The 18,968-nt window shown below is 40.6% G+C and overlaps 1 protein-coding gene across 1 annotated transcript; it reads right to left on the reverse strand.

Moving 5' to 3' along the window:
- Window positions 1-234: 234 nt before the first annotated feature.
- LOC120035118 (fatty acid-binding protein, intestinal-like) lies at window positions 235-1,956 on the reverse strand. The gene is made up of 4 exons (XM_038981912.1): window positions 1,839-1,956; window positions 1,283-1,455; window positions 638-745; window positions 235-323 (listed from the first exon to the last, which is right to left on the reverse strand). Exons 1-4 carry the CDS (start codon window positions 1,903-1,905, stop codon window positions 273-275), a joined length of 399 nt encoding a protein of 132 aa, XP_038837840.1. The 5' UTR covers window positions 1,906-1,956; the 3' UTR covers window positions 235-272.
- Between the last annotated feature and the right edge of the window lie 17,012 nt (window positions 1,957-18,968).

An 18,968-nucleotide genomic window follows, 5' to 3' on the forward strand; every position in this document is an offset into this window, starting at 1 on the left:
GAGAAATTGAGAAAATCAGTCCATAAATAATTCAAAAACGTGTTTACTTCTTAGAATATCAAAACTTGAAGTGCAAATCAAACCTGCTTTATACATTTCTATCACAAATAGTACATTTTGTACAGCTAATAATTATGTTGGCGTCACAAAGACCTGAAGTGGTCCAATGGCTTAGGGATGGTTGTAAAATGTTCAGTGTCACAATGGTATCATTCTGGATTCGAAGGTAACGCCTCTTGGTCTTAGTGGTTGGATTGGTTGATCGGTTTCCTCTAACCCCTCTTGAAAATTCTCTTGGCTTCGACTCCATCATAGCTATAGCTCTGTTGGAGGAGGAGTATATATATATATATTATTATGACAACAATATCTTACAACCAGACCTGGTTCAAATCCATATCCATGACAAATACTTCTGTCAAATGCTGCACTTGATTTGGTTTGCCATGTACAATTGAACCAATGGAATAGTCCCAACATTGCAAACTCCAAGGTAAAATAAGACGGGTACTTTCAAGCATTTGATTTGTACTTTGGCCAAGGTCTGCTGCCTGTTTTCTTCTTCAGAAGTGTAAATATGTTTTATGGAGGTTTTCATTAATGGTGTGTAAAACATTTTCCAGAGAGGGTAACTAACCTGTACAAGTTCCTCTCCAACAATGGCTCTGGTAGTTGTCAGCACCTTTCCATTGTCCTTTCTGGTGAATGTACCTTTCATCATGTCTCCTTCCATGCCCCATGAACCCTGAGGGGTGAAAGGTCAAATAATTCATCATGATACTGGTCCAAGAATCAAGTGGCAACATTCCAGGTAATCATTGCAGTCGTGCTGCACATCTCAAAAGATGATATCATATTCATCTAGTTGCTGAAAGGTTTTATACTTCATCAGGCCTGTGGTTCTCACAAATGGATTGTGAATGTGTTCTAACCGGTATCCCAGTGTGGACACATTGGAACATAGCCAATGGGACTGTACTGTTTCATTGAGTAAGAATAATTGCCTTGTACTTTGCAACTCATTATCAAGTCCTGAATAGCTTCTCAATAGTTTTGAGCACAGAAAAATAATGCAATACATTTTTGTTATTAGCAATAACAGATAGGACTAAAATATTTGGAATTGTGGTATGCACCCATTCAATTATATTGTTACAAATTTATTATCCTGGGAATACACTATGCATCAACATAACAACTATGCATAGGCTCTTCCACAGCCATTGTATGTATGGCTGCAATAATATAATACTATATAATACTGTATAAATGCATTGCTTACTGATAGCATTGTCCCATCTGCAAGGGCATACTCAAAGGTGACTCCCAGGGTGAATTCCATATCCAGCGTGCGGAAAGTACTGGCCTCCTTCACGACAAACTTGTCTCCAGTTTGTTCAAGGGTGATCTTGAGGTTATCGTGAGCGGCCAGCTTCCTCTTGACCATGTTGACACCTGTGAACAGACACACAATCCATGTGTCCAACCCCAAATCTCATTGAACCATGAGCAAACAACTATACAAGATATTTCATCTGCATGTACAGAGCCTGGCTAGAGATGATGCATTCGTTTTACAGCGCCTTAGGTGCAAGGTGCATACATAGTCCTCTAATCTAAAGGCATTTAATGCATTAAAAATAGCTTTTATTACAAACACTGAATTTGCCTGTGGTAAAAAAGTTAATTGACATCATTATTTCTTAAATGCACTTTGTATGCATGTTTATGTATACATTTTGTAGGCCTACTTGTCTTTGCTTTCAAATCCATTTGCACCATTTATACCCAAAAGACTTTCCCCAAAACACATTTTCCAAAAACGATCAATCTCTTACCCATCTGCTCCATGAATTTCTCATAGTTCTCGCTGCGGTCTACTTTCCAAGTGCCATTGTAGGTCATGGTTGCTGGAAGGGTTGGACTGGCTCTACTCTAAGGAGTGACCTGCCTTAGCCTACCACCTGGCCTTTTAAACCATGTCCCGTGTTAGCTCACTCTCTTATCGCTCTCCCCTATCTCATATGCTGATATGGCTGTGTAAAGCTCATATTTCCTCAAGGCTACACAAGTCATGATCTCCCACTGTGTAGTGCCAATAGCTGTGACTGGGTATAATGGGAGTTGTCCCTTTAATGATCATACAATGCAAGGGCATTGTTCTGACATTCTTTGCCCTTTACTATCACATAATTATTTGTGGTCGCAGATAATCTGTTTACAAGTGCTGTGCTTTGGATGTACAGGATAGTTCCTTTGTTATAAACAATGGGTCACTGTTTTATTTAGTAGAGCAGTACTGCTGCTGGTCCGACTCCTACTACAAGTAGTAAAGTAGTAGCGGAGCTCAGCAATTTATTACTTTCCCAAGCTGCCCCTTGGTGGTACCGTGGAATCGTCTGATCACAGCCGCTGAAAAACAAACATCAAATATGAGTTAACATTATGTGTGTCTCCTATATTCTCTCTCTCTCTCTCTCTCTCTCTCTCTCTCTCTCTCTCTCTCTCTCTCTCTCTCTCTCTCTCTCTCTCTCTCTCTCTCTCTCTCTCTCTCTCTCTCTCTCTCTCTCTCTCTCTCTCTCTCTCTCTCTCTCTCTCTCTCTCTCTCTCTCTCTCTCTCTCTCTCTCTCTCTCTCTCTCTCTCTCTCTCTCTCTCTCTCTCTCTCGTGCTGAAAGGGGTCTAACGTGAGAGGTGAGCAATTGAAAATGTGTGGGACTAACTTTCAGAAACGAGTCATATCATTTTATCTTTGGTTATATGTATGTCATTATATACTGAACAAAAATATAAAGGCAACTTGAAACAATTTCAAAGATTTTACTGAATGACAGTTCATATGAGGGAATCAGTCAATTTAAATACACTCATTAGGCCCTAATCTATGGATTTCACATGACTGGGAATACAGATATGCATCTGTTGGTCACAGATACCTTAAAAAAAAAGGGGCCTCACATTGGGCCTCTGGATCTTATCACAGTATTTCTGTGCGTTCAAATTGCAATCGATAAAATGCAATTGTGTCCGTTGTGCATAGCTTAAGCCACAGTCACAGTGGACTGATAAAAGACACATTTTAATGCCAAGTGTAGACATGGAAAATTTTGATCAGATTATGGTGATTGTGACCAGATTTTGTGGTTACATGGCCATATTTTGGTTACACTTAAAAATCGAATGTATAAGTATTTCATCCATAAACTAATAAATAACAGTTCATTAACTACATTTAAACACATTTATAAATGTGTTTTTTCAATCAAATAAACCTTAAAACCTTTTCTCAATAGGGGGGCGCTGTTTTCACTTTGTAAAAATTCTTTCCACATTAAACTGCCTCGTACTCAATTCTTGCTCGTACAATATGCATATTATTATTACTATTGGATAGAAAACACTCTCTAGTTTCTAAAACCGTTTGAATTATATCTGTGAGTAAAACAGAACTCATTTTGCAGCAAACTTCCTGTCAGAAGCTAGGAAATCTGAAATCGGGGGCTCTGTTCCAGGGTCAGTTCATTAATTTGCATGGAATCTATGGGTCTACATGCACTGCATACGCCTTCCCCTAGATGTCAGTAAGCAGTGAGAGTTGGAATGGGGTATCTAGCTAGATCTGAGGTCGAACAAGACTTCTTGGAACGGAAGGACTGGTCTTTTCATCGTCTGGCCTGACGCAAGATGGACGTCTTGCATTGCGCTCTGAAAAGCTTTCGTTTTATAAGTTAGATATCTCCGGCTCTGATTTAATTTGATATATGTGTTAAAAATATCATAATGCAGTTATTTTAAACCGAGTTATATCAGTTTATATCAGTATATTGCGATTTTCGGATATTTCTTTGTGCTGCGTTCTGGGGATTTGGACACGTCTGTGCCACATGGCTAACGTTTGCTGCTAATTCCACAGTTGAAGACGACATTCTACAACCGAGCAACGATTATTCTGGACAAAGGACAACTTGTACAAGATTCTGATGGAAGCTCATCAAATAGTAAGAACTATTTATGATGTTAATTCGTATTTCTGTCGAAAATGTTAAACTATTATTCCGCCATTAATTTCGGCGCGGTCTCGCTTTAACGTACGCTGTATGTCGTAGTAACGTTAATTTTTAAAATCTAACACAGCGGTTGCATTAAGAACTAATGTATCTTTAATTTGCTGTCCAACCTGTATTTTTTTGTCAAGTTTATGATTAGTTATTGATTAGATTAGGTGCCTCTCCCAAGATTACAAACAAAATGTCGGGAGCAGTTTGGCTAGTATTCACGTTGTTCAACCACGAATTGTACCGCTAAATATGCACATTTTCGAACAAACCATATATGTATTGTGTAATATGATGTTATAGGACTGTCATCTGATGAAGTTTGAGAAGGTTAGTGAAAAAATTAATATCTTTTGCTGGATTATTCGCTATCGCCAACGTTATGTTGAATGAATGGGGCTGTGTGGTAGGCTATTGTAGTAAGCTAATATAATGCTATATTGTGTTTTCGCTGTAAAACACTTAAAAAATCTGAAATATTGGCTGGATTCACAAGATGTTTGTCTTTCATTTGCTGTACACTGTGTATTTTTCATAAATGTTTTGATGAGTATTTAGGTAATTCACGTTGCTCTCTGTAGTTATTCTAGTTGCTTTGGTGAGAGTTGTGATGGTGGCTGCAATGTAAAACTATGATTTATACCTGAAATATGCACATTTTTCTAACAAAACATATGCTATACAATAAATCTGTTATAAGACTGTCATCTGATGAAGTTGTTTCTTGGTTAGTGACTATTTATATCTTTATTTGGTCGAATTTGTGATAGCTACCTATGCAGTAAAAAAATGGTGGGAAAAAAAAGTGTCTTTTGCTATCGTGGTTAGCTAATAGAAATACATATTGTGTCTTCCCTGTAAAACATTTTAAAAATCAGAAATGATGGCTGGATTCACAAGATGTGTATCTTTCATCTGGTGTCTTGGACTTGTGATTTCATGATATTTAGATGCTAGTATTTACTTGTGGCGCTATGCTAGGCTATGCTAGTCAGCTTTTTTACTGATGAGGGTGCTCCCGGATCCGGGATGAGTACCAAGTAGAAACCAATATGAAATTATTTAATTTCATATTTTTACTATTTCTTCCTAATCATGTATATTTATTCAATAGCACAATGTGCTGTATATATATTATTTATTTATTTTACATTATGTATAGTTTATATTACTGTCTTTTTGGTTTGTATTGTATGTAGTTTGCTGTGTCATCCTGCCTGCAGATCAAATGTCCCTATTAGTTCATGGACTAAATATATGATGACTCTATATAACTAAAATACTTTCTCAATGGGTCTCCATGTTGTATGTGAAATTTGGTGTGAGTTATCATCAAGGGACTGTGTCACAATAGAGCACTTACCTCATTGGGGTCATAACATTAATGTACAGATAACCACAACTTAGCTACATCCGATAAGTGGTTATCATACTGAAAATAACCCACAGACATTGACCTCAATGAAAATCTTTTTTAACCACCCCCCCCCCGGCCCAATGACTATGAAACAATAAAGATAAACGTAACCTTCATGAACTTTGCTCTTGTCATTGCTCTTGTCTTTTGCTCGTGTGTAGCCAAAACATAACCCACAGACATGGACCTTAATGAAACTCACCATTAGACTATGCCACCCCAGGGTGGACCAATATGTGAAAAGTTGCCCTCTGGCCCATGTCTTATATGGAACAATAAAGATCAACGTAAACTTTCACCATGAACTTGACGTCATTCTCGCCTTTGGCTCTGCATAGATAGCGCTGCCTATTTTGTCTATGGACGTCAGATTATTTCCCCACCAGTTCTTTGTGGCAGACCACCTAAACTGAGTGCACCATAAGAAGCGCGTCTGCTCTTCTCCTATAGGACAGTAAAGATGTCATGATAAGGACAGTTATGTGGTAGGACTGGTTCACATCGGTGGCCTTGGATCTTAACCGTTGCCTCTCCATTGCCTATCTTAATCATCTGCATCTCTGATAAAGTTTGGTTCTATTAAGACTTTAACCTTAATAATCGTCCCACTACTTGACCTAAAAATGATGACCTTTGTAGCTGTCAGTTAATATTGCACAGGGATAGTGTAAGCCCTAACAGATAACGTATTGTGATGTCTTTACTGTCCTATAGGAGAATAGCAGATGCTCTTTTCTGTTAATACGATGCCCTCAGTTTAGGTGGTCTGCCACAAAAAGAGCCAATGGGGAAATAATCTGACGTGTAGGAGAACATTGGCTGTAATGAATGGATCGATGTTTGTGTGGCACTGGGTTGCTGCGTTTCTGCTGTTCATTTCTACAAATTGGTGTAGCTTTCTTTAAAATGAAAATATAGGTTAATAGATAGAAAAATGATTCCCTGTCTAGCACCATTTCAAACGTGTATGCTACCTACAGTATGTCAGGTTCTTTCCCACTAAAGAAATGTACCATGAATTAATTCATTCATTTCGATACTTCTGGAATAAATCAGTGTCTAGTGTTCAGCGAAATAACACAATGTCAAATACAGGTAGCCTAGTCAAATAATTAACATCCAATCACATTAACCGTTACTCTCTCGGGGGAATTCCACTAACGATCCGTATGTTGCCATACATAGCTGCTGCTCATTCCGTTTGCTCGAAAATGGATAAATGGTTAAAAAAAAGTAAGGCCCGCGTCCATAGAAACACACCAGTACTACATCTGCACCTGTCGATGACACAAGTTGTTCTGCTTCCACAAGCACATCCAATGCTAGCATCAGTAATTTTACATTTGTTGTTAGCCCAGCTAGCATGGACACTGACAGTTGTGAATCTGATGCAGCCGAAGAGCTACTGCCCCCTTACCCGGGAAAGCACCGAACAGACAGGGATGTTGGACCATCGAAGAGGCGCAAATATAAGAAGCAAATCAGGCGATATCTCAATAAATATGCCCGTATTTGCATACCACGCAAATAAACATTTCTGGACACTGGAATGAAGTCAGCTTAAATATTTTTGTTTCATTTTGTTAAGACAGTCCAGGATCTGACTTTAAAAAAAATCTTTCTGTAAAATACTTGTCAAGTTGTCTAGGTGTTATAATTATTTCAGCTCTGCCCAAACTTTAAAACGGCTTGCTCAACACGTGAAGGATGCAAAGGGACAACTCAATTCCTTTCCAGTGTTTTATTATGGTTTTGATGCCATTTGTTGAATATGTTGAAACAGTTGAATAGAGTAGTTGAATGACAGAGGAATAAGGAATAGGGAATAGGAATAGGAATAGGATGATAACCTTAAACAGAGAATAAACATGCATTATTTTACACAATAAACAATGCATGACACAGCAACAAAGCATGGCTTTGAATAAAGTAAACGTTTAAACAATTTAATCTAGCACTTCAAGCAATTACTTCTGCAGTCAGAAAATATCCACAACAAAAGAAGTCACCACTCCTACCAGAGTTAAACATGTAAATTGTGCTAAGCACTGGATGCAACATAATAAATAATTCCAAACATTACATACCAGTTGCGTCTTTAGGGTTGAACAATGAGCTGTTTGTATGTTGAGGACCCAAGCAAAGCTAAGCCCAAACATTTTATACCCATGCTTATCTGCCAGGTGCTCATGTAAAAGTAGTCCCTCCAGAAATCCTGGCTCAATTTTTTAGTTCCACCCGTGTTTTTGGGTTATCTGCCCTCTTGAGGCCTGGAGTTCTTTAAAGGAAGAGCTGCCATTGTGCTCATGTTTTGAGTGTTCGGTTTTTTGACGCAACAATACTAAAGACATTTTTGTCAAGGTTTTCCAAATAAAATGTTATCTATACAGAATTGACAGCATATTCAACAATTCCCTCTGGGCTGGAGTCTGGAGAGTATGTCTAAGGATAACCACACAAAATTGATCACACTTGATCATACTTTGATTTAACTTACAGAAATCACTGAAAGTCATAAGCAAGAAAGAGGGTAGTCTGCAACACTTTATGTAGTTCCAGGTGCATGGAGGAAAAACATACAGTATATACAGTTGTGCTCTAAAAACAATTCATTAGATCTTAGCACCAATGTTTCTGTCAAGATGTTCATCAGGGTTAAGCAGTGTTTTAAGTCTATTTAAGATCCTTTAGCCTAAATGATCTCAATATCAAATCATTTATGGGTAACAATTAAGTACCTTACTGTGATTGTTTTCAATTAAAATTGTCAATAAGAAACAAAATAGCTTCTTATCAAAGAGCAATTTCTCCAGAAAGACTTTAGCTAGGACTGTCTTGCAGTGGTCTGAGTGGAGAGGGGAACATGAAAACTGGCTGTTACTGGCAGAGAGGTTTGGAACTCTCTTTCTTATTGGTCTATTAAGTAATTTAAGTATTTGATGTCACCAGGCAGGCCAAACCTCTACCCCACCAAAACAGGCAGATATTTCAGGTGGTCTTTTCGAACAGCTCTTTCACTAACAGGGCATCATCATTATTTTCACAATTTCACAGTATTATTCCAACATCATAGTGTGGAAATATAAAACACAGGAAAATTCAGTTTTGTCTGCACTGGGCCTTTAAGATTGTTGTTGTTGATATTCTAGAATACCAGTGTGCTGGAGTTTACTGTAAGAAGGATGCTTAGCGTTTAATGCTGACTAAGGTGCAGGCTATCTTGCTTCTGCCATCAGCCATTGCAGAAAGAGATGTCTGAGTTATGACAAGAAGTTATAGCATCAACAGTGAGCTCAGACCTAGTCTCTGTTAATCCAATGATATTGGTGTGTGTCTAACCTGTAGGTCTAATCCAGGGGTGTTGCCAACACACAGGTGTATAATCCTGTGTGAAATCAGCCAAAACACCAGACCCACCCAGTAGCCTTTAAGTTTATGATTACCTTGACTCATATAGTCCACTCTTTATGGCTGCCACAAAATCATTTTCTTAATGTCAAATTGAAATTATCATAGGAAAATATAAAATGAAGACAGTGTGTCGTGACATTGCTACCATTAATGTGATGACGACTATTCATCGAATAATGACATACCATGTTCAATTATTACGCAATTAAATTAATCATATAACAATTAATTAAGTAGTAATCTGGGGCACCACTGGAAAAGGTTATTTAACGAGCTGTATGTACAGGTTATTTCCCGTCATCCATCAATCATTTGCTCCTATTTCAGTCTCATTCTGAACGTCGAAATATCCTATAAATCTGCACGAATGCTAGTCTCCATGATGAATCAGCTTACACAAATTGGCTTAAATATTTATTTACTAACTAATGAGACAATCACACAGAAATACATAAACACACACACACAGTATAGTATTGAATATTAACATTATGCAATGAAAAGTCCCTAATGGACTAACCCGATATGACGTCTGGTTACACAATTGTACGTACAGTTGAATAGTACGTTCATTGTGAATATGGATATTTAGCTCCCTAATAACCGCTCATTCTGATTTAGAAATGAGGCAAAAATTCGGGTTCGGGTTCCTCGGGTTCCTCACAGGAGAGTCATGACAAGTGTATGAAAAGATACTTATCAGTATATCAGTACATATTAATATCTACCTTTTAAGAAAAGCAGATCTTCAACATGAATCCACACAAACACAATAAGATGAACCAGAGAATTATATTCCAATGAAAATGTAGAACAGTTAACAAAATAGCAAATATATAGAAATGCACAAATAATAAAGTAAGATTAATACAACTGAATTAAATTCAATAAACAAACATGAACATTATCAAAAACTTGAGACAAAAAGCTACGCAATTTTACCCAGAATTGTTCATGAATCAAGTATAATATGTTGTTATTGAAGGTACTCTTGTGAGTTTAGTATAAAACATATAGTCCAAAAGAAGATCCATAGGATTGATATTGGTCCTGTTGTGAGATGCGTCCTGTTTATCCGTTATCTCCTCTGTTACTTGTGATGGCAGGGGCAGTGGTAGTCTGGCTGGGACTTGGTGCTGGGAGAGGAGCAGGGATCAGCTGGGGCAGTAACCCAGGGAAGAAGGGCCAGAGAGGGAACTGGAGTCGGTGTGGCACTTGCCTCGGTCGATACAAGTGAAATGTTGGGATCGGGGCAAGATAGAACCTCTAACAAAAACACAAAACAGAGTTACTATATAACCATATACAAAAGAATACACATTTGCTCACAAAACCCCCCACAACAGACAGGGTATACTCCAAATATTTTTGTTGAAGAAATGTAAATCCTTACCTCATCACTGTCAGAGAAGCTTCCATGATAGTGATGGCCAGAGTGCTGTAAAAAGGATTTGATTGGTTGGTAACACCTTAACAACTTGCATCAAACTCATCAACATTGATATCAATGTATCAATTAATCATTCAGGTTGAAACTCACATTTGAAATTGCTTAAATTTATCATACCACTGAAATGGTTCTGAACAAAATGTTTATGTACTTTGAAATTACAAAAATATACTGGATATTTTGATGAGTTAATTTTGCACTTATAGTTTCAGGCACAGCATTATGGCAAGTACAGCAAATTTCATCATGAAAGCAGACTTCCAGACCTATAAATATATATATTTTTTAAACATATTCATAAATTCATCGTCTTTATTTCATAGTGTCTTGTTAACATATAACCATATACTTTTGATGTAAGTTTTTATATTCTGTATTCTTTATATTTTCATAAATCATTTCAGTTTGACATTTAAAAAAAAGGATTTCGTGAACTAACACTGGCACTTAACTTTTTTTCCCCCTTGCTAACTCTGACTTTGCTCATAGCTACTTTACTGAGGAAAAATGTACATACTATGACATACTGGTTGTCCCACATAGCTATCATAAGGTGAATTCACTAACTGTATTTACAATGACAGCCTACACCGGCCAAACCCGGACGACATGGGCCAGTTGTGCACTGCCCTATGGGACTCCCAATCACAGCTGGTTGTAAAACAGCCTGGATTCGAACCAGCATGTCTGTGATGCCTCATGCACTGAGATGCAGTGCCCTAGACCGGTTGACTTTACCTTGACTCCTCGAAACAGGTACTTAAGGGGAATTCCATTAGCAATAGAACAGGCATGTCTTCATTATTAATCGTTGTGTTCCACTCTTGCCTCATTTCGGATGTCGTTTGTCGCATGGCAACCTCTACATAAATACGTCGATTAGCAATGAAAACAATGATTATCTACATATCAGACTCATTAATCAATATTGGCCTTTTGTTGAGGGTTAATACTGTGTCTGGATTGTCACACAAATGGGTTCCCAATATCACTGTCTCAATATTATTACTCTGGCATAATATGCTTAATCCATTGTAATGGGCTCTGAATGAATAAATAACGAATAGATGACACAGGGTCATTCTCTGTCAAAAAGTCTTCACACACAAGTATGTACGCACTCACACACACACACACACACACACACTGTAAAAACACACACACACACACACACACACAACAGGTGAGGTAATACCTTTAACCACATTGTGTCCCTCATGCCTTGGAATTGAAATTCCTTCAATTCCTATTCATCACACAGTAATGTATTGATTTAGTGCTCAAGTATAGTATCGGCTGCATAGTTAGACTGCCACTTACCTGTGGTGGAACAGACATGTTGGACCCTTTGATTAGATTTTTCTTTAAATCTATCTTTTATTTGTCTCTATGTTTCTTTGTCAACGTGCTGGTAACTTTGAGAGTAAATCTCCTGAAAGTAGAACAATCATACTCTCAGTATAACCAAGCACCTCCTTCAAGAACAAGTGCAGAACGAGTGTTAACTTGATGAAGACACCGACTGTGAATCTGTGTCTTAATTGAGCGATTACAGCAATACTCACATGGGCCACTTGCCACACTTCAGTGTCCATGTACAGACTGAAACAGAAATATGTTTTTAATCTTGCCTTGTTGCAATATTTTCCTTGTCCTATTATGAATATATATTGTACTGTATCCAGGTACAGTAATTATAACCCAGTGACTTACTTTACTTGCTCGTCATAAGCAACCCAGTAAAATAAGCAGTGGAGTAACATTATACTATATTATGTCAAAGCTTTCATTGATTTCAACCATTGAATGATTTTAATGTTTGACCATTGAATTTGAGCTGTATAAGGCCATAAGCAAACAAGAAAATGATCATCCAGAGGCGGCGCACCTAGTGGCCCGGGGACTTTAATGCAGCGAAATTTAAATCCGTTTTACCTCATTTCTACCAGCACGTTAAATGTGCAACCAGAGGAAAAAAAACTCTAGACCACCTTTACTCTCCCTCGCCCTCCATTGGGCAAATCTGACCATAATTCTATCGTCCCGATTCCTGCTTACAAGCAAAAACTAAAGCAGGAAGCACCAGTGACTCGGTCAATAAAGAAGTGGTCAGATGATGCAGATGCTAAACTACAGGACTGTTTTGCTAGGACAGACTGGAATATGTTCCGGGATTCTTCTGATGGCATTGAGGAGTACACCACATCAGTCACTGGCTTCATCAATAAGTGTATCGATGACGTAGTCCCCACATTGACCGTACGTACATACAGTACCCCAACCAGAAACCATTGGATTACAGGCAACAACCACACTGAGCTAAAGGGTAGAGCTGCCGCTTTCAGGCGGTGTCAGAGGAAGGCCCTAAAGACCAGCCACCCTAGTCATAGACTGTTCTCTCTGCTACAGCACAGCAAGCGGTACATTGCCTCCCCCCTGTCTTGTTTTGCACACTTTGTACAAAATAATAAAATGCAGGACTACAGGATATTTCTTAACGTAGCTCTTTATTAGCTAGCTATAACTGGCATGTTCACGTATCGCCAACCAGGATCAAACTGACCATCACCTGACCATTTGGGTGGTCTTAACCAATCATAGCACAGTATGATATGGCGGTAAAATGCATCCAATTATAATTCAGTCGGTTTACACATATGAATATTACATCCCCCTTCTTTTAAAACAAAAGAAAAATGTTTACATATTCTAAGCATTTCTTTTGAAAACATGCTCTGCAGTTTGAACTCAAGGTAAGTAACCATTTATATTGCATACTACACCAACTGAATCAACATAGACTCTGAAACAATGATCCAACATACTGTTACTTTTCGAACAAGGGGTTCTCAGCAACTCAGCTTTCACAGTAGAAATACATCTTAACATTTCAAACAAATACAATACCAAAGCATTTCAAGTGAACTTTCAATAACAAGTGTACAGTCTGGAACTCTTTTAGGGCAGCGATCCGCCTACACCCTTTGACATTTCACAGGTCTAGGACAGCTCTGGGCTTGACCTCTCTTCCTGACCTTGTGCGATATGATGCTGAGCATGCTTCTGTGTCAGTCAACAGTTCTTGTGGTGTTGCAGGTAAGTATGCTGTATGTTGTGCTGTGTGTGTGTTTAGTCCATCACGTTCTCTTTCAGGGGAACAGTTCATCTCATCAGTGTGTTGTTCTTTTGTGTTCAGTAGGTGACGACGATTGCGGCGGTACACCGCTCCTTCTGCGGTGCAGACGTGATATGAACGTTCAGTGTCAGCTGGCTGGATGACGACTGCTGGCTTCCAGAGGCCATGCTCTTGGATTCTAACTGACTCTCCGTCAATCAATGGTGGCAGTGGTCTAGCTGACCTGTCGTAGTATCGCTTTTGTTGTTGTTGTCTCTGTGCACGTTTTCCATGCATTTCCTTGTAGCTGACGACCTCAGGTTGTAGCTGCTGGTTGGTGCTGGGAAGGATTGAGCGAAGTCTGCGGCTCATCAACAGCTGGGCTGGTGATTTGAAGTTGTCAACTGGAGTGTTGCGGTATTCAAGGAGACTGAGGTAGGGGTCTCTCTTGTCTGCTTTTGCTTTATCCATGAGTGATTTAGCAATCTGCACAGATTTTTCAGCAAGGCCATTACTTTGAGGGTAATGTGGGCTTGTGGTGACATGTGTGAGCTCCCATGCTTTTGTGAAGGATTCAAACTAATTTGATTTGTAACAGGGCCCATTGTCAGATATTAAAGTCTCTACAATGCCATGCCTGGCAAAGGCTGCTTTCAGCTTGTTGCATGTTGCGTTCATATTTTTGGTTCAGTGTACATAATACAATTTAAGTACACTTATATGAGCTACTGTCAGACTGCTCTTTCTGTTGGCAAACTGCCATTGTGGGACTCAATGTCAATGAAATAACCATTAGCAAAGCCTGCGTGATAATTGCCCTATTGCACACATCAAAGCGTTAGTCAGAAGCCGTGTTTTCTCAAACTGTATAGAGATTGCGCAACACTGCATGTCTAATATAAGTGTCCGTAGAAGGTTAGAGCACAAAGAGACTGGCGAGGTGAAGGGTTTAGAATAGACAGGTTGTTTTCAAGCAATCTGGTGGCAAAAACGACTTGGTGTTTTCAGTAAAGTGTTTTCAGTGTAAAACAACTTTGTGTTTACAGTTGTAAGCAACATCAGCGTTGGACAACTTTGTGCTTTCGTTGTGAAATAACGTCACTGTTACACAACGTTGTTTCAGTGTTAACAATATCAGTGTTAAACAACTTTGTGTTTTCAGTGTTTAAATATGAATTATTGTCTTAGAGGCTCATGGGAAGCAATGGAGTACCTCTGTGCTGTCGTTTTACTTCTCTCCGCTGTGTCTGCACATGTGAGTAAATAGTCAATAGAGAATGGAGAATGATCTGTCAAAATATATATGGGTGCAATGCATTCAGTTTATTCATTTTCAGCACGGCAGATCATGTACATTATTAAATTGTGATTTACTTTCCCCGGGCTGACCCATGGAGACAATGGCAACAGGGAGACACTCGATTTCCCACCTTTGGCGGACCCCAACAAAGTCCAGACAGACACCCTACGAGAGTAAGAGAAAAAGATCAAAGAGACTTCCAAGAGATCCAAGAGACCTAATCAAAGTCAATCAAGATATAGAGAAAAACAGACCATTCTAGATTTGATATATTTGATTTCTTACTTAATGGTAATATCTGAAGCTCATATTATTATTTTCCTTTACTTTGTCAAGCTCAAAGGTAGAGATCCCTGGATGCAGGATGGTTCCCGCCCTCCATTTGGGGACCAGCCAATAGGTGGAGGAGGAGAGAACTCTAGAACAATCGGTGGAGGACCTATGTGGCAAGGATGGAATATGCGTCAAACTGGCAGCCCAGGATGGGTATGATGGCTAAATTTGATTAACAAATGTGATATTCCCAAACTACGAATTCATTGTATCCACTAATAGTCATGTTAAAGTACTTTTTACATGACAACATTTATTTTGTGCAGCCCAACCAGGATCAAATGCCCCCTTGGTACCCAAACAGACCCTCTGGAGGCCCAGGAAGTGGGGACACTCGGCAACTAATGGGTGGGCCTAACGGGGAAACCCCCCAATTTGGAGGATCGAACGGGGGGACACCCGAGTCTGGAGGACCCCCCGACCACCTTGATCGGGGTTATAAAAGGGCATGTACTGTCTGGTTATTTTCAATTCTATTTTCGAATAGAATATTTTTTTTCTTATTGTTGTAATGTATTGCTTTTTAGGATGTTTTTACTTCTCATATGTTGTTTTTGTGATATTTTTATTGCCATGATATACTCATGTCTCATTTCGGAAAATAAATGTATAATCTCAATGTGATCTCCTGAATAAATAAAGGATACAAATATAAAAGCTGTCAGGGATCCTCCGTCAATTGAAAATCTAAAATATGATGCTCGCTGCTGGTCAAGGGAGAGGATGAAGGTCCATGGTGGAACCAGGGAACCATGAGAGGAGACAGAGGATCATCATCCCCTGCCGGTGTAATGGCAACCTCCATTCAACCTGCTATGAATACAATCACCGATCCCACTTTAGATGCTTACCTGATTGTAGAACTAGACTTTGATGTTTCTCTCTCTCTCTACAGGGTTCTGACTTTGGGTATCCTCCCAGTGGACCTGGACCGCACCCTGGCCAGGGCCCCCCTCGCGGGCCAGAGGGCCGATGGGGTAGACCTGCAGGGCCCCCAGGAGGATGGAGACCCAACATGAGAAACCTTGATGCAAGGGTAAGAAAATATTTACTTTTATGTCAGACCATATTGGAAAGTACTGGCCTGGCGGTTCAGTTTGTTAGTGTTTTAGCCAACTTATCCCTGTCTGTCTTTCTTCGTTAAGAGTTATGGGACACGGGCTAGGAGACTACAGAACTAATTAGCTTTGATAATGAAGGGTGTTGTGTCTCTTTATCACCCCAGCCTGACAGGAACCCCCTTCGCCCCTCAGCTGTTCCATCTGGAGCAGGTGGACGGCCCCCATTTGATGACACCTTCTTTGGAGGAAGACCATTGCAACCTGAGATGGTGGTAGGTCGTTAAAAGATCCTGGTTATGTCATAACCCGGCATAAAGTTTAATGTAGACAAAATGTACTTATGTCCATTTTTTCATGTTTTAGGGCAACAGAGAATTCATCCCCTTCTTTCAGGTACAGTTCTTTGGTCATTGGTAATTAATGTATGTCATGAAGAACATCGCTTTGAGAATACAGACATGGATAATTACATATTATGTTAATTCGTTATTCCTTGTTGATTAATTCAGAAATTATTGAGAAATTAGAAATAATATTAGTTTTCATGTTATGATTCTTTTACAGGCTGACAATGTGACTTTACAGGTAAGATGATGTTTTTACTATCGAAAACGAAATGTATTTACATGAAAGCCAATATTGCTGAAACTCATATTGAAACAAACTGCTTTTTTTCTTTCCCAGAATGCTAGCGGTCTGCCCCTGAAAGAGGTAAATAATGAATTTACCTGAATGATCTAAGATGAAATCAGGCTATTGCATTGTTATCATGATATCAATGTGTTAAGTCACAGTATCTTTGTCTATGTCTTCTATATCTGTTCATGTGGCAAATATGTTTTCCCTTGTAGGGTGAGAACATTTTCCTGCTGCCAAAGGTAAGGAATTCATACAATTTTATTTTAATTTTTTTTGTATTTTGATGGCTGGAGTACTGCATAATTGAATTTTGTAAAAAACAAGACTGTATTTTCTTTACTATCAGGGAGGAAGAAGAACACCCCCACCAATGGTATGGACTAGCCTGGTCTCACTTTCCATTTTAGCTTAATTCTATTACTCTGAAGTATTGTAGGCAAAATAGCAGGAAGTATGCCATTGTACTGTATATTACAGATGAGAACTGGAATCTAAAGTGGCTGTAATATGTTTTACAGAATGGAGGTAAACGACCTCAAGAATTAGGGGTATGAAAAGATTGTCACGATCGTCTTCTTGAGAGAGATTGGACCAAGGCGCAGCGTGTGCAAAATACATCTCTTTATTGTGGAAGAGAGAAAACCACGAAAACGAACACTATACACAAACTAACAAAAACAACAAACGACCGTGAAGCTAAATAACGTAAGTGTACAGACAAGCCACAAAACGTTCAACATAGACAATTACCCACAAACACATGATGCCCATGGCTGCCTTAAATATGGCTCCCAATTAGAGACAATAAACCACAGCTGTCTCTAATTGAGAACCAATCCAGGCAGCCATCGACATACAAACACCTAGACAAGACATTGCCCCATTAAACCTACAAACCCCTAGACAAACCAAAACACATACTTCCCCATGTCACACCCTGACCTAACTAAAATAATAATGAAAACAAAGATAACTAAGGCCAGGGTGTGACATAACCCCCCCCTTAAGGTGCGAACTCCGGGCGCACCAGCATAAAGTCTAGGGGAGGGTCTGGGTGGGCGTCTGTCCACGGTGGCGGCTCTGGCACTGGTCGTGGTCCCCACCCCACCATAGTCACTACCCGCTTTCGTAGCCTCCTCCAAATGACCACCCGCCAACTTAACCCCACTGGATTAAGGGGCAGCACCGGACTAAGTGGCAGCACCGGACTAAGGGGCAGCACCAGGATAAGGGGCAGCACCAGGATAAGGGGCAGCACCAGGATAAGGGGCAGCACCAGGATAAGGGGCAGCACCAGGATAAGGGGCAGCACCAGGATAAGGGGCAGCACCAGGATAAGGGGCAGCTCCGGACTGAGGGACGGCAGCTCCGGACTGAGGGACAGCACCGGACTGAGGGGCAGCACCGGACTGAATGGCGGATCCTGGCTGGCTGGCTCTGGCGGATCCTGGCTGGCTGGCGGATCCTGGCTGACTGGCTCTGGCGGATCCTGGCTGGACGGCTCTGGCGGATCCTGGCTGGACGGCTCTGGCGGATCCTGGCTGGACGGCTCATGGCTGGCTGACGGATCTGGCTGCTCATGGCTGGCTGACGGATCTGGCTGCTCATGGCTGGCTGACGGATCTGGCTGCTCATGGCTGGCTGACGGATCTGGCTGCTTATGGCTGGCTGACGGATCTGGCTGCTCATGGCTGGCTGACGGATCTGGCTGCTCATGGCTGGCTGACGGATCTGGCTGGTCATGGCTGGATGACGGCTCTGGCTGGTCATGGCTGGATGACGGCTCTGGCTGGTCATGGCTGGATGACGGCTCTGGCTGGTCATGGCTCGCTGACGGCTCTGGCTGGTCATGGCTCGCTGACGGCTCTGGCTGGTCATGGCTCGCTGACGGCTCTGGCTGGTCATGGCTCGCTGACGGCTCTGGCTGGTCATGGCTCGCTGACGGCTCTGGCTGGTCATGGCTCGCTGACGGCTCTGGCTGATCCTGTCTGGCGGAAGGCTCTGGCTGATCCTGTCTGGCGGAAGGCTCTGGCTGATCCTGTCTGGCGGAAGGCTTTGGCTGCTCCTGTCTGGCGGAAGGCTCTAGCGGCTCCTGTCTGGCGGAAGGCTCTAGCGGCTCCTGTCTGGCGGAAGGCTCTGTAGGCTCATGGCAGACGGGCGGCTTTGCAGGCTCATGGCAGACGGGCGGC

The sequence above is a fragment of the Salvelinus namaycush genome, chromosome 42 (assembly GCF_016432855.1).
Source record: "Salvelinus namaycush isolate Seneca chromosome 42, SaNama_1.0, whole genome shotgun sequence".
Taxonomy (NCBI): domain Eukaryota; kingdom Metazoa; phylum Chordata; class Actinopteri; order Salmoniformes; family Salmonidae; genus Salvelinus; species Salvelinus namaycush.

Bases quoted from the DNA above. Each gene is read 5' to 3' on its own strand.
- LOC120035118 (XM_038981912.1), bottom strand. From the start codon at position 1,905: ATGACCTACAATGGCACTTGGAAAGTAGACCGCAGCGAGAACTATGAG. The intron at 1,456-1,838 runs GTAAGAGATTGA...GTCTGTTCACAG, and splicing joins GAAATTCATGGAGCAGATGG to GTGTCAACATGGTCAAGAGG. The intron at 324-637 runs GTTAGTTACCCT...CTCCTCCAACAG, and splicing joins TTGGAGAGGAACTTGTACAG to AGCTATAGCTATGATGGAGT.